Source organism: Pleurodeles waltl, chromosome 6, assembly GCF_031143425.1.
Source record: "Pleurodeles waltl isolate 20211129_DDA chromosome 6, aPleWal1.hap1.20221129, whole genome shotgun sequence".
NCBI lineage: Eukaryota > Metazoa > Chordata > Amphibia > Caudata > Salamandridae > Pleurodeles > Pleurodeles waltl.
In genome coordinates, this window is record NC_090445.1 from 604456767 (window position 1) to 604473816 (window position 17050).

The 17050-nt window shown below is 41.9% G+C and overlaps 1 protein-coding gene and 1 long non-coding RNA gene across 2 annotated transcripts in view; one reads left to right on the forward strand and one right to left on the reverse strand.

Annotated features, from left to right (window-relative positions):
• Positions 1 to 17050, forward strand: part of ELAPOR1 (endosome-lysosome associated apoptosis and autophagy regulator 1) — a 344279-nt gene that overhangs the window by 255663 nt on the left and 71566 nt on the right. Inside the window, exons 14-15 of the mRNA XM_069238875.1 lie at positions 7862 to 8125; positions 16297 to 16470. Of these exons, the coding sequence (XP_069094976.1) occupies positions 7862 to 8125; positions 16297 to 16470 (438 nt within the window). The remainder of the gene's footprint in view (positions 1 to 7861; positions 8126 to 16296; positions 16471 to 17050) is intronic.
• The window catches only part of LOC138300041 (uncharacterized), a 195289-nt gene that overhangs the window by 61852 nt on the left and 116387 nt on the right, over positions 1 to 17050 (reverse strand). The gene's annotated exons all lie outside the window — the stretch shown is intronic.

The window sequence follows — 17050 nt, forward strand, 5'->3', positions numbered from 1 at the left end:
GCTTTATATGACATGATATAAACTTCACCTGAGGAGTCCAAAGGGCAGCTCCCACTGATGACAAGGTCATCACCAAGGCATTCCAAAGATCGGCTCCCATAACATGAGCTTGAGGCAATTCAAGTAGCTTTTTTTTATGTATTAAGCACAAGGTGAACAGCAATGTCCCTTTCACGCCGAGGATATGGCAATTTAGTGCAGTTTACAAAAACATCAGCATGGTTAACTCCATGTTTCAGTATAACAGGCAGATATATAAATGCTTCAGTTTACTTGCCAGAAAGTATTCGTGTTTGTGCGCCAACTAAATCGAAGACTGTGACTTAGTTGTCTAGCAGGTATAGAGTTTTCATCTTCCATAAATTATCTAGATGCTTGAGAAGCTGAACCTTGCAGGAGGTTGCTTCTTTGCCACTGGCAAGGTTGTCCATATATTTCTATCTGGCCCTTTTAGGGAATTACATTTTCCATAGGTTTGTGACTAGAGTTCCTAGGTACATAGGATCCCTTCAGAATGCTCTACTGCCACTGGGGGGGGTGGGGGGGTAGCAGAGCCACAGCACGAAGAAGCAGGCGGCATTGGGGGCAACTGGATTGCTCCCGTCCAGTGACTACACCTCAGACTGTCACACTCATTTGGCGGCAAGGAGGGGAGTCAGTGTATTTGAGGGGGCCTTCGGCCGATGCACCCCGAGTGCCCCAAGGCGGAGCAGATACCTGCCTTAATGTTCAGCTTGGCGCAGCAACAGGAGGCGGGATGAGGCGGAGCGCCATCATCGAGGCATCTTCTCTTGACTTGAGGCTCCGTCCACACCCTCCTGGCCGATTAGACGCGGGGGCTGATGTTGCACATTACGCACGCCTCGGCAAGCCGCGCCCAACACTGCTGTAATGTCACTTCACCTCCCGAAGAAAATTACAGTTACTGACATGGGGGCAGGACAGGCCAGGAGATTACTGCAGCGACTGTCGGTTTTGAGGGGTGTTTGTGATCCCGTGGCCTCGCTAGCGAGAAGGGCCACCTGATGATTTTGTTGTGACCAACTTGCTTTGGGACCGAAATCACGAGGGTTTGGATATGGTTTCTACCTCACACGCCTCCTGCTGGACATGCTACGCACGCTGACTTCGACCGTCTCTAAATATAATGCACTGGTGCCATCACGTGGATTTCCTTGGCATAACAACTTCTCAGTTTATTTCTCAATGGAATTCTTATTATTTGTTCTCCCTGACGTCAATGCAAGCTACGAATCCCATGTATTTTAACCTAACTCAGAGAGCTGATCAGCATGCCCCTTTATTGTTTTCAAGTGACTGCGTCGAAAACTTTAGACAGCTCCTCTTTTTTGAAGCTGTGTGCAACAAGAAACCTTGACAAGAAAAGAAGACAATTCAGACTAATGCAATCCTGGGACCTATAAGGTTAGAACTTACATTGATAAAGGTATCAATGGCAGCGGTTTAGAGAGTGACAGCAGAAATTAATTCTCAACTCAAATCGTTTAAAGCATAATTGATTACTGTCAGAAAGAAAATAGTTGATACCAGCAAAATGATAGATGTGCTAGAAGGGCCAATCCTACGCTCTCCCGATATGAGTAATAACCTGTGGAATATGCAAAAATAAATCTTGAGCATAGAAAACGCTAAAACAATATACAACTTTAAGGTTTCCCCAGTGACGAAGAGGGCTTGCATACATTGGGCTTCCTAAAACCTTTTTCCCAGCGCTCATAAAAGTGAACTTCACACCATTACAGGAGTTTCAGAGGGCGCATCAGGAATACCCCAGTGTCACCCTCCAAACCAATCATAGCCGGTCTCATCAGATACCAACTTGCACAACTGAGCCTACAAATGGCCAAAAAACTATAAGGGAGCCAAGATATCAAAAGCAATGGACTTCACTCAGAAAACAAATGTTGACTGGAAGAAATTTTAAGCCTTGCATCCCAGCCTTAATATAAAAAATATCAGATATGGCATCCTAAGCCTGGGCATCATGCTTGTCACCTGAAAGGGACAAAAAGAAGAATTTGAAGAGCCACACAAATAAGAAATTCTTTACGGCCCTTTTCCTATTGCCACGGATGTTTCTCAGACAAATATAAGAAAGGAGGTGGAACATGTTACCACTGATCGCCAGCTACCTTGGAAAGATTCTAACAGCGATGAAAGCGAGTGTAATGACAGCTTCACTGATTCAGATACCACTGAAGTCATGACTCCTTTATTGAACTTACTCTACTCCTGGACTGCTTGTGTTCCTCAGCATCCAGCTGTTATTTTGCAGACTAACATAGAGGACACTGTTTTAACATTTACAATGCTACTTGAGTCCACTCTACTTGCCAGAACCACAGATTATGACATTTAAGCTCTATCACCCCAACCAAAGGTGTCACCTCCACTTGATACATAAATAAATAAAGTCAAGTGTTTTTTTAGGAGTGCTCCAGTTGGGAGAAAAAATCCACAAAGAGAAAAAAAACTCTTCTGCAGTATTGGTAGTTGTAGTTTAAAGATGATGAATTGTACAGGAATTAATGCACAACGAATAATAGGGAAATGCAAGCTTTGAACACGACGTTCTTTAACCAAGCTTTTCTTGTGATCTAAGCTGGTAATTACATCACAGGGAAAAGGTTGATAGGCTGGAAAGGTAACCGTCTTGGATTGGAATGGATTTAAGGCTAGTCACGCTGAATTTTTCATGAGCATGGCAGGCTTGAAAAGATCAATCTATCTTTAACATAATTCGTTTCCTCCAATCGATGTCCACAGTCCTCCATGCTCCAACTCTCCCACGCCAATTCATTAGCCTTGCACGATGCACTGTATGCAGAACACACAAGCTACTTTGGAAAAGCCAACTCTGACTGGTGAAGCAAGAGCAGCACTGTCAGCACACCCCAAACATGAGGGCCTTCCTGACTGCAGACGCAAGACCAAGTGCCCATAGTGCAGCCTTTGGTGGGGATCATTCCCTGAGGTAACACCATCGTTCATTGAAGTGAAACTTCATAGATACTCATAGTACCACTACTGACAATCTTATTCTAGATGAAGTCCATAAATCCATGGAACCCCCTGATTTGTCACTCTGGGAAGACAACAAACATCGAAGATCACCTGTAATTCTGTAAGGCAGAAAATACCAGCCTTTTTCCCAGCAGGTGACTTAAGACCTTATCCATTCCAAGAAGCAGTTCCAAATTCCCACATGGCGATGGTGAGCAGCAGCACATGCAAAATTATCTCTCACTGTGCCTCGCAACACTCCATGGTTAAGTAAAGCTACGTTTGCAGCGACATATAACAGCAACCCACTGCTCATCATCCAAGGCACATCACACATTGGCTACAACTTGAAACCACACTCTTCTAACTTTACACAACATTGATGTTTCAATAACTTTAACCCTGTTTGTTCTACCCCATGCTGAAATGCAGCTCCTTGTGACACAATAAGTCTACCACCCTAGTCCACACACACAACTCCAAAGCCAAAACACTTTGTGCATGGGGCCACACTGAACACACACACCTTTCAAACCAATCCCAACATATAAAGAAGTGTACTATCATCTTATAGTACTTGTACATCTCACCAGCATTATGAGGCCTGGTATAAGGGCAACTTCAGTACAATACATCACAATTGACTTATTCCCAGACTTTGATGCCCTCCCACAGTCTGCACTTAAGTCCAACCACACCAGATCATTCTTTCCAGTGCCTTCCCCACATTCCTGTGCTCTCCCAATGTCACTTGTGTTTGCTCCTAATGCTCTTCCTCTATAGCTCATGCTCTTGACAGTATCTCTGAGTCCTCTTTCTTTTTCTAAGCATATTCACTCGACCATTTATCCTGTCAGTATTACCCATATTTGTTGTCAAATCCCCATTGTTTCTTACTTTTGTTGCTTCTGAAATTCTGCACATATTATTCTAGTTTTGTATACTGTTTCTCCCTCTGTGTTGGTGTCGCTGACTACTCGCATACCCATTTCCATTTGATTGTCTGCTCTTCGGCCTCCGTTCCAGGGCTTCTGAGCTCTGTTCTCTTGTCTCTTAGTATTGGCTTCCATTCAGTACTCCTAGTCATTTTCATTTTCTTGCATCATTTTCAAATGAATTCATGGCTGTGCACCCGAACATCTCTATTCTACTATTACTGTTTATGTTCCTACTCCCACTTTTCATTCCGCCTCCCAATTTCTTCTTTCTTCTGTGCATCCTGCCAGTCTCCTTTCCTGCGAACATGCTTTTTCATTCTTTGATTTAATAACCAAAAACACATTTACAGAAATAGAATAAACATAAAAAATATATAAATAAATAATATGAAATTAGAAAAATAAACAAATAGTACCAACCAATATTAGGAAACTATTGGTGTCTGGGAATATTAGATACACTATTCTCACTCCAGTGTGTGCAACATTAGAGAAAGTGTAGGACTTTGGCGGGCCTAAATTTACTATTCCTACTCCACTCTGTGCCACAGAAGGGAAAACATAGGGGTTCGGAGGGGTTTCATTTACTATTCCCACTACAGTCTAAGCAACAGTAGGGAAAGTGTTTGACTTCGGAGGGGTTACATTTATTATTCCCACTCCAGTCTCAGCAACACTAGAGAAAACATTAGGCATGGGAAGCTTACAATTACTATTCCTACTCCATTCAGTGCAAAGGTAGGGAACGCGTTGGACTTTGGAGAGGTTACATTTGCTATGCCCATTCCACACAGCCCAAACCTAGAGAAAGTGTTGGATTGTTGAAGTGTTACATTTACTATTCCCACTCCAAATAGCGCAACAGTAGGTAAAGTGTTGGATTTTGGAGGGGTTAAATTTACTATTGCCACTCCAGTCTGTGCAACAGTAGGGAAAGTTTTGGTCTTTGGAGGGGTTGCCTCTATTATTCACACACCAGTCTAACTAACAGTAGAGAAAGCGTCAGACTTTTGAGGGGTTGCATTTACTATTCTTACTCCAGTCATCACAACAGTAGGGAATGTGTTGGACTTCGGTGGGGTAAGATTTTACTATTCTCACTCCAGTCTGTGCAGGAGCAGGGAAAGCATTGAACTTAGGAGGGGCAGGATTTACTATACCCACTTCAGTCTGTGCAACAGTAGGTAAAGTGTTGGACTTCGGAGGGGTGTGTAGCTAGAGTCCCACTATTCCCACTCCAAACTGTACACAGTAGAAAACGTACTTCACTTCAAACACATTACATATATGAATAACCCTATTAATGTGGAATTAGTATACTACTCTTATTATAATCTTTCTTAACTACCGTGGAAAAATATATATTCATTAAAAATTTAACAATTTACATAATTAATCAATTAAATAATTAATTTGCAATTAATAAATACTTGTCTTTTAATTAATTCACTTTCCACCCTGTACCTCTAAAAATGTAGCAGCCCACACCCAAAATATAACTAGATGAAGTATCGCACAATTTACCTAATTGATAATTAAATAATTACAATTAATAATTATTTTTTAAATAATGATTACTTAACTTCTCACCCTATACCCCAATAGACTCAGCAGCCTGGACCTGAAATATAACTAAAATATACAAGTTTTACACAACTCACATTACTAATCAATTAATTTAATTGTAAATTAACTAATACTTAAATAACTTCCCATCTTATGACCCTACAAATCTAACAAGCCACACCTAAAATAAATCAGTATTACATAATTTTCATAGTTATCAATTACATAATTAAAAATATTAATTAGATAATAATTAATTATTATTTATTTAACTTCCCACCCTATCCCCTTCAAGTCCAACAACCTGCTACAACACTGTAATTTACTATTATAAATTAAAAATTCTAAATCATTTGAAATTATAAACTATTTTTTTTTAATATTAAGAATTATACAAACAATAGTAACACATAAAATAATACATGAACTAAAACACATTAAAATAATTTAAAAAATACATCTTTACAACTATATTACTGAAAAGGATATTGAAAACAACAATATCTTAAAAACAATATTACTTACCTAAAAAATTATATTCTTGACAATATGTTTACATCACAATATTTTTGTATCTCAATAATGTTTTCCCGGTCTTTCTGTCTCCCAATATTGTGAACTCAATATTTTGTCCAAACACCTCTAATCCACATGTACCAGCTTTCTTTCAAAGCTATGTGGGCTAAAAAGCAAAGATTGGTCAGTCTCATACCTCAGTGTGCTTTAGAAGCCAGTCACACCTCACTGATGAGGCCCGACAAAAGGCAGAAATTAATTTGGCATAGCTCATGTTCCTGGGCAGAGGAGTGTGGGCTAGAGCTTTGGGCTGGACTGCTCTTATTGGAGGATGACCAAGGCTGATTTAGGGTTCGATTATGAGTCTGGCAGCCGGACCACCAGACCACTGCGGGTGCAATCTGGAGGGCGCTGCCAAGCCAGCAGCCTCCTGACCGCCACATCACGTCATCCCGCTGGGTTGGCGGGGTCAGCGGCGCAGTCAGTGCAGCCGACATATGCTCCGGCTGTCAGAGCGTGCTGACACTAATATCAGCTGCACTGACTGCACTGACTGCTCATACGGCAAGTCGGGCACACTGTTGCCATGCTCCATGTCGTGCATTGCAGACAGCACACACCGACTGTGCTGGCAGGGGGGCCCGTGCAATGGCAATAATTTGGGCAATTGCGTCCTGGGGTCCCCATTGGCCCCTTCCTTTCTTTCCCCTGACCTTTTCATGGCAGTGTCCCTGCCAGTGTCCCTGCCATTTAAAAGGGGGTAGAAAAACAGGTCGGAACATGGACGGCAGTGCCATTGCTGGTACCGCTTCCATTTTTCACAGCTCTTGCGACTGCCACCACCGCGGTGGGACAGGAGTTGGCGTGTTGATGGTCTTGTGGCAGTCCGACTGACACCATCCAGATCGGCCAGTTGGACTGACGATAACGCAGAGGTACTGCGAAACGCACTGCGAAAAGGACCACCATACTCCAAATCAGGCTCATAGTCTGATCACTGCCAGGGCTCTATGAGAAAATATGATGGAGCGGAAGCAGGCAAAAGTAATTACCACTGGTTAAGATTAATGCTAGCACTCTACCCATCACGTTTTCTTTATACACATTAAATAACACCACATGGCAGTTGTGAAACTACGAAGACACTATGGTACATTTTCACACTGTAGACTGTCCCAAGAGTCATTCTAACACTTTGTGGCTAGAAAGTGATGTGAAACGAAGCAGGATGCCAAATACAATATGTTTATTGAGGTACATCTGTACAGGGAGTGATTGACAGCCAGCTGGGTAAGTTAGAACACACACAGCCCAAACCAAGCATGGAACATAGCCACAGTTCACGACAGAATGTCCACAATTGATTCACAGAAACAAGGATGGATGGAACAAGGCAGGATGTCAAATAAAGTAAGTCTAATGAAGTACATCTTTATTGGGAGGGAACCACCAACAAACTCATTAAACTTGAGCAGGCACACAGCTCAAACCAAGCACAAACCCCTCTCAGTCCAAGCATGGAACATAGCCACAGTTGCATGGTAGAATGCTCCTCTGACCAGTGTTCTTCCAAACAGGAGACTACATGATGCTCATGTTTGCTAGTGCTAGGTCTGGTTGTGAAGTTTTAAATTCAAAGGGCCGTAAGCAACTAGTAACAGATTATCGAGTTGGCTCATCCCATGAATAAAATTACAGTTGCATTGTGACAAGGATGCTTACAGTGCAGCCATAAGGGTAATTTGATGGGTGGTGTGATATTATAATTAGACAGTGTGTAATGTTGCATGTGTACAGTTGCCTTCTTTTTGTTGCAGTCACGTAAATACAGCAATGACTTGGCACGGATCTACTCCATCAAAGTTACCAATGCAATGGACGGGGTGGCCTCCAGTTGCCAGCCCTGTGCCCTGGAGTCCTCAGAGACCAACTTATTGTGCTCTTCCTGCCCTCCTGGGAACTACATTGAACGAGTGTCCAGCACTTGCCATCCCTGCCCACCAAAGACTTACCTCAAAGCTCATCAACCCTTCGGACAACAGGCATGCATTCCATGTGGCCCTGGAACTGCCGTCAATGAGGTACTGTATCCAGAGGAGCCAATTTACTTGTGATGTTTGAAAAATATTTGTAGTGAGATTTACCCACCATGAAGACCCCTAAAGCATGTTATATAAGTGTTTTGCTCACTGAATCCCTGACGTGGTGGGTAGAATAATTTTTCATGGGAAACTCATTATATATCTTTGGAAAAAGTATGAAGCACTAAATTCAATTACATCATATGTGACACATATTAGTTTATATCGGTCGTAGTGGTTCACTTAGCAACTACATGCCAGAGACTCTGGCAAAGACTAGTAGTGGAGTAGACAATGTAAGTAGAATTTTGGGTATTAAGATCACATAGGGAGTTAGTGGAGAAAAGGCATACAATGGGGTCTGCTCTGCACTAGGCAGGTCAAAGTTCAGACAGAACGGGCCCTAAAGAGACAATTCTGCATTCTAAAAAGCCAACACCTAGCACATGCAAGACACACACACAATAACATTAACTATAAAGGGAGCTCCACGCGTAAAGACTGAAGCTCAGTAAGTTCTGCAACAAGTATTGCTATTACAAATACTCACCGCAAAAATCCCACTTATAGGATCTGAATGCAAAGGCAGTTTCCATGAATCCAATACCTATGTTAATGTTATAAAAGTAAAAACAGGACTCACAGTAGACAAGAAACACCACCAAGTTTGTCAGCTGTGCTAATGAATCCACGCAAATCATTAACAACAAGGGAGGAGAACTAAAATGTGCAGCCGTAATAGACAAGTGGCTGGAGAGGAGGAGTGCTTAACAGGAAAGTAAGGAAAACAACTGGAACACAAGGCAGAGGCAACCACACTAGGGAACTGGAAGCTAAATCAATAGGAAAAAGAAGGTAGCAAACTAGAAACTGGAATGAAGGCAAAGGCAAAGAAAGGCAGGAACTTCTAAAAAAAGGTTACTACAGAAAGGCAAAATGTCCAAGAATGTATTAAACAAGTGCTGGCTTGGGAATCAGAAATCAAGGTAGCACTGCAGGCAGTGCTAGTTCAAGGAGCAAGGATAATGCTAAGGGTTAACAAAAGCTCAGGAACTCGAGAAATAGGCGGTCACTCAAATAGGAACACTGCTACATGACCAACACTGGATTGAAGGCAACCAAGGCTTCAAAGAGCTCACTATGATCACATGCCTCAGGGGTGAGCACACTAGCGCCTGCCACTCACAGATGTACTGAATTCCTCCATCCATTCATGGCCTGTAGGTGTGTAGACAAAGCAGAGAGCAGAGAATTCAAGGTACTGGAGTTTTAAAATGAAAAGCAGAATGTCTTCCACAAAGTCTGGCATGGATCTGGAACAAATAGGAATTTCAGGATAGTGTCCTATAGGCTGGAATTCTTTACATAGACATAAATAAAGGGGAAGATCAGAAGCTTATTTGAACACTGAAAAGTTCCACAGGTAGGCCCCTTGGTGGTGGGCACAAGAGCGTAGCGATCAAATTGTGGAACTACAGTGGTTTAAATATGAAACATATTGGATGTGTCTCTGTGCATACATCACTGGTTCAAATAAATTGTATCGGTTTGCATGCGTTATACGGGTTCATATACAGTGCCATTTATTTGAGCAATCAATATGCAGGTTAATCCAAAGCGAAACTAATGGAACACCAATAAAACACACTGGTTTACGTAAGAAAGCATACATTTGAAAGTGAGTAGGTTTTAAACACAACATATTGGTTTATGTTCCCATCATACCAGTATATAGCAATGCAACACTGCTGTGTTATTTAGTGGATTGGTGTATGCACAATAAATACCCGTGTGTACACAATGGCGTGTATAACACAATGGTGTGGTTGTGCATAAATAACATTGTGGTCTGTATGCACACCCTGCTGCTCTGCATGCATAACACACTAATCCAGGTGCATAAAGTATTGGTTGAGATGCATAATACATTGGTTTGGTCTCATACTGTAGTAGTTGTATGCAAAGCATACTGATTCACATGCATATGATACTGCTTTTCAAGAGTAACACTGGGTGCAGATGTTAATGCGCTGGTTCACATACATGTTATATAGGCTCACTCTCTATTGTACCGGGTTTGTGTGTGTGTATGTGTAAGACTTACTTGAAATATGCAACCTATTGTCTTCAAAGAATTGTAATTCGGGCAGTGGAAATCGCGACAGTGCTGTCCATGGGGGCCCCTGCACTGCCCATGCCCCCAACACCACCATTCTGCCAGCCTTTCCATGGCGGTCCAACCACCATGAAAAGGCTAGCGGATTGGGGAGCGGTAATCCCCGGGCGACGCTGCATGCAGTGCTACCCTGGTGAATTACAACAGCCGAGACCACCAGGCTGTTGACTGATGGCAACCTGGTGGTGTCGGCTGTTGGACTGTGACAGCTCTGCCACGGTCGTAATGTGGCAGTCGGACCGCCACGACTGCACCATTCCGACCGCCACCATGAGTCTGGCGGTCTTAAGACCGCTAGACTCGTAATGAGGGCCATAATGTATTAGTTCACTTCTGTAATATACTGATTTGTATGTGTAATACATTTGTTGTAATGTTCAACCTATTGTTTTAAAGCATTGAATGCTCCTTTACACACTTGATGCTCTGGTTCACCTGCATAATGTACTGGTTTGAATGAATACCACATTGATTTGATGCATGTTGTACTGGTTGACAAACATAATTGCAGGGTCCACATGCATAACAGATTGCTTCATTCCTGTAATGTACTGGTTTGTATGTATAATATATTGGTTAAAATACACAACACATTTGTTCGAAAGCATTTGTTTCTGATTTACACACATGATGTACTGGTTCATAAAATATGGCCTGCTGGTTTGCATGTTTATTAAACAGATTTCTGTACATAAAATACTGGTTGACATGAACAGTTGCATGGTTCCCATGAATGACACGGGAAATGAATTCAGCTTCCAGACACCTTGTTGCCCTTGCCATTGTCTCCGAACCCTCAAATCTATTGAGTCAACCCATGGTGTAGTGCGAGCAAACCAATGCATGAAGCACAGGGTTAATTGTAAAACCCATTCAAACCAAGGTGATCGCTGCTCATTAACCAGGGTGACTGGGTGCCAAACAAATAATATGCAATGGGTATACAAACTGTTTGTACTGTATATAGTGCACTCAAATCAATAGATTATGTTTAGAACATCTTGTTCAGGGAGACCATACAAATATACATGTTTACCGGTAATTTGTGCATACAAATCAGTATAGTAAAGAAGCAAACCAGCAGGGTATGTAAGAATCGCCTGTGCAGATCAGCATATAATTCTTTAATACTGATGAGTTGTACATCTAAATCAATACATTATACGGATAAATCAGTACATCACAAGAATGAACCAATATAAAATGCATCTAAGCCATACATTTGTGTATACAATTTACATGCAAATCTGTGTGGTATTCTTCCAGAACAGCAGCTTATGCATGTGGACAAGTACATCATGATTACAAACCAACATGTAACACTTTCAAACGAATAGTGTGTACTATACAACTAAAATATTACACTTACAAATCAGTACAAGAGTGAAATAATGTATTATGTATTCAGCCCATGTAGCTATACATGGCGATCAGTACACTATGAATGCTAGCCAGCATATGATGCTTTGAAACTAACAGTTTGCACATTTGAACCTATATTACATACTTAAACCAGTACATAACAAGTGTGGCCATTTATAAGTTGTACAATGAACAAATACATTAAACATTTGCACCCATGTGTTACTCCTGCAAAGTGGTGTTATATGTATGTGAATTACCTTCCTTTGTATGCAACCTAATATGAGAGCAAACCAATATATTATGCATCTCAAATAATATGTTACATGTCTGGACCAGTGTTGCACAGGCAGGCAAAGGAAGGTATAGATTCAAACCACAATAATGTAAACCAGTTCATTATGAGAGCAAATATGTATGGCTACAGACCACTTCATTGTGTGAGCATACCATTGGATTATGCGCACCAGTGTTTACTCTGCATATAACAATGCATTAACACATCAGTGTGCTATTGATATAAACTGGTAAGTTGGAAATATAAATCTGTATGTTGTGTTTAAAGTTCACACACTGTATGTTTCTTCTGTAAGCCAATGTGCTTGATCGGTGTACCAATGATTAATTTATGCATTAACCAACATATTGATTCCTCAAACCAATATTACTGTATAAAAACCAGCAGAGTGCATGCAAAACAACTGAAAGTGGGTGAAGTATTGGGAATTGTACAAAGGCACATCCAAGATGTTTCAGACTTAAACCAATGTAGTTGCTTTGTGCACCACTATGATTGATACAAAGAAATACATGTCACAACTGAGGGAACTGAATTTGGCATGTTTGCCACCTCAAATCTTTCATAATTTTGTTCTTGCTTCACATCAGTTCAAATGTATGACACTGTGATGCCTCAACAGGTTAAAATCTATCTGGGGTTTAGAACATATTTTAGAGGTTTATTTTGTAACAATTGGATTATTAGTTGAGAATGGTAAGTGCCCACTTCAAGAAATAATTATGATCCTTTTCAGGGTGAATCCTTAAAGTTATTAAATTGACCTGCATTCAACCCCCTGGTAGCTATGGCACAGAGCAGAAAGACTTAGGCCCATATTTATGCTTTTTGATGCAAACCAGCGCCGGCGCTGGTTTGTGTTAAACATTTTACCGCCGGCTAACGCCATTCCTACGTGCCATGCAGGCGTCTTATTTAAGGAATGACGTTAGCCGGTGCTGCGGACTGGTCAGAGTAAAAAAAAGAGACTCAAACCAGGTCCCCGGCATAGGGGGAAATGGGGTTGTGTGTCAAAAAATGGTGCAGGTCAGGTTTGAGGCAAAAATCATGCCTCAAACCGGACTTGCGCCATTTTTTGACGCACAATCCTCATTGAAATGACTCCTGTCTTAGCAAAGACAGGAGTCATGCCCCCTTGCCCAATGGCCATGCCCAGGGGACCTATGTCCCCTGGACATGGTCATTGGGCACGGCATGTAGGGTGGCCCAAATTAGGCCCCCCATGCCACTTTAAAAATGTTTTAAAAAATACTTACCTCAACTTACCTGTACTTAACTGGAATGGGTCCCCCCATCCATAGGTGTCCTCCAGGGGTGGGCAAGGGTGGCAGGGGGTGCCTCTGGGGGCAGGGAAGGGCACCTCGGGACTCCTTCCATGGTCAGAGACCATGGAACTAAGTCCACAGGTCCCTTAATGCTTGCCCTCACCCAGGCGTTAAAATACAGCGCACATCAGGCTGTGCGCCGTTTTTTAAGGCCCGCCCCCTCCTGTGCATCAAAATGACGCAGGAGTATAAATAAGGCCCACAGGCCTTAAAGTCATTTTTTGGGCCGGAACGCCTACCTTGCATGTCATTAACGCAAGGCAGTTTCCCGCATCCCAAAAAATGACGCACACAGAGGAATTTTGACGGCCGCTGGCTTGGGCGTCAAAGTTTAAATATGGTGCACGGTTTGTACCGAATGTGCATCAAAATGTTTGACGCACATTCGGCGCAAAAAGAGTATAAATATGCCCCACAACTTAGAGACAATGCGTGAAATATACCTGCAAACTAAAAACAATAACAAAGTTGAAATTCAAAACAATAAAAATCCAAAATGAATTAAAACAATAGAGTAAAATTTATTAAATCACACCAAATTGACAAAAATCCAATAAGGGCAAGCAGTGATATGATTTTTAACATTTTTTAAGTAGGAGTAATGGCAAGAAGCACAAAGTGCCAAAGGTAGTCAATGATCATGGCCAGGACCTAGGCGCAGTTTGATGTTGACCATGGCGGAGCATGGATGGGGCAAACTTAACTAAATTAGTCCTGGTCAAATATTTTCCCTTATGACTTTAGTCCTTTAAGCCCTAATCCACCGCTAGAGTACACTTTTAAAGCTCCCTGGACCTCACTTAGTATATCAGAGGTGTCGGATAGAGTCCAGTCCAGCTCCAGTTGCCATTGATCAGCTAGGCAGTTGCTGGAAGGAGGTCAGCCATATGACCCTTAACGTCCACGTCTTTGTCCTGAGAGAGCAGGTACAGCCCTTTAGGACTTTTCTTAGGTCTCAGACAACAAGTGCAGTCCTCTTCTGATCTTCCACACTGTTCTGAAGTGGGATCCTTGAGATGCCACATTTATGCTTGGCACAAGGTAGTGGATAGGAATGACCCCTGTGGGAGCTCTAATCAATGGGGTAATGCTTCCCAGGGTTGACCATCTGACTTTGATCATTTTTAAGATGGCAGAAGTCTTCTGCCATGCTAAACTTGGGCTCTGAGAGCTGTGGGTCTGTGTGGGGGTGTGCCATGATTATTCTAGTGCCCTCCCATATCTACCACTAAAATCCAGTAAGAGACAGACCCTCAGAGACAGAAGTCTAGTAGAACAAAGCTGAGTTTCAGGCAACCAGACAAAGGGCCTGATTACAACTTTGGAGGAGGTGTTAATCCGTCCCAAATGTGACGGATATACCACCAGCCGTATTACGAGTTCCATAGGATATAATTGACTCGTAATACGGCTGGTGGTATATCCGTCACTTTTGGGACGGATCAACACCTCCTCCAAAGTTGTAATCAGGCCCAAAGTGTTTTGACACACAGTTTCCCTCCTTTGAAATGCACCCCAAATGCTATATGTAAATTCAGCAGACCTGTCAAAGAGGTTTTGACCCTGTCATTTCACAAAGAGGCCCACTGTGATTGAGGTCTGTCTTGATGGGAGGGGCAAAAGAAGAGTCCTTCCCAAGTGTCCACTAACATTTGGCTGTGATGATGAGGTCTCTGAAGTGGATCCCAAGTGCCATATTAAAAAACCCCAGCAGACCTGTCAAGCAGGATTTGGAACTTTAATGCCATAAAGGTTCCTCGCAGCCGCGCCCTGCATATTCCATCAGTTTCGGGAGCATCATTTCTGTCCATTAAAGTCAGCCTATTGTTTGCGCCTGGAAGGCACATCTATTCACATCCAATCAAATGCTAATTGCTGGCTGCAAGAAGTGGTAGAATAACAATGCAGATTAGCCTCCAGCAACATCAGACAGGGAAAAGGTAACTTTCTAAAAATGTTACTTTTCCGTAATATTTTGAAGAAAATTCGACTTCACTATTAAATTGGATTTTTAATAACTATTAAAAATAGATGTGTACTTATCTTTCTAGCTAGTCTTTTTCTAGTACTTTATTAGTATTTAATATTGCGTCCCAGTGTTTTCCTATAAAACAGTCACCCTTGCCATATTGAAAATAGCTTTGAGGCGCTATTCAATGTAAGGACACGTTTAGTATTAAACTTGTTCATGCCCTACTTTTATATTCTATGCACCCTGCTTATAAGCATTATACACAGCCAGACTATAATAGAAGGCCTGAAGACATGTTTTACAGTGCCACTGCAGTGCATGGTACAATGAGTGATGCAGTCCACGGGTAGTATTTAATTTATAGGCCCGGGTTACACTTAGTACCACATACTGGGGAGTAGTATGTAACATAAATAAACTACCATGTTGAAAGGAGGATAACAAGGTGCTTTCCCACTAGATAGCAAGGGTAAAGGGCACAGAGTTTCTACGGCCAGCAAAATAGGGTTCAGCAAAAAGACAAAAAAACAGGGTCATCCTGCATAAAAGCCAAATTTCCAACTTCTTTGTTTAAGAAAGTCATGTAACATAATATCATCTCTTAGCTTTGTTTCAAAATGCTTTATTGTAGTGAGAGTTTGCACACATACTATTTAAACCAGTGCTTTTAATTAGTGGTGAATTGATATGTAGCTGCAACTTGGGGCTGTGATGTGTAGGTTTTTTTTGGAGTGGACCTTTTCTATGACATACTACATGTGATGGGAGTTAACGTTTGTATATTGTTTATGTATTTAAGGTGTTTAGTAGTTTTGCTGGAAAGAATTAATGATTAGTGTTTGTGTTTAATGACTTGTTTCTGTTTTAAGTCAAGACCTTTGAAGAAATCTCTCTTTTTCCTAAACTCCCACACAGTCTACACTGTGTTCCCTGTCAAATATTGAGTCACTCCAGTGTTGAAGGTCAATGAGATTTTAAGAGGCTGGTGTTTACAAGGATCAGGCCCTAATCTCCTTTTCTGGCTTTCATCTCCAACAGGTCAAATCACTTTGCTACAATGACTGCCACTTTACACTGTATAAGGATGGTATGAACTTACAATATGACTTCTCAGCTCTTGCCACCAGCACATCGTTCATGAGTGAGCCAAGTTTTACTGCAAAGGGGATGAAGTTCCATCGTCTGCTCAACATCACCATGTGCGGGAACCAGGTGAGCGAAAAAGAGAGTGGAATGGCAATTATTTGCTAATATCTTGTGGCTCAAAAAACATAAGGGAGTGGGTAACATTCCATGCAGACAACTAACGTTTTGCTGAAAACACTAATTAAAATGTTTCTTCTATTGTTTGTCTGTGCTATTCCAGAAGGGTCAAGCCATGTGACTAGCATTGCCTGTTCATGGTCTGAGAGGCTGGTTTGCCCAGTCCCATTGCTAATTTAATGTTTATATCTCCTGTGGTCTTTTCACTTTGGTCCCAATTACAAGTTGGACCAAGCATCATACCTTAGTGGAATCCAATTTGTTCAATTATAACTGGCCCACTTTTCACGCACCCTTATGTTCCAGGTGTGAGACTACCAGACCCAGTTTTGCAAGCTCGAAAATCTGGCTGATACAATCACTTTAGCTTCGGGGGCCAAGCTGGTAGAGTCCCTAGTCCGTGCCCAAAACCCCTCAATAGCATGGGGGCATATAATGCTCCACCCTCCAATACCACATCCCCTCGACCACTGCCATCCTGATCACCCCTCTTCCTCCATCCCCTGCCTCTCACTGCCTCCCGGGTATT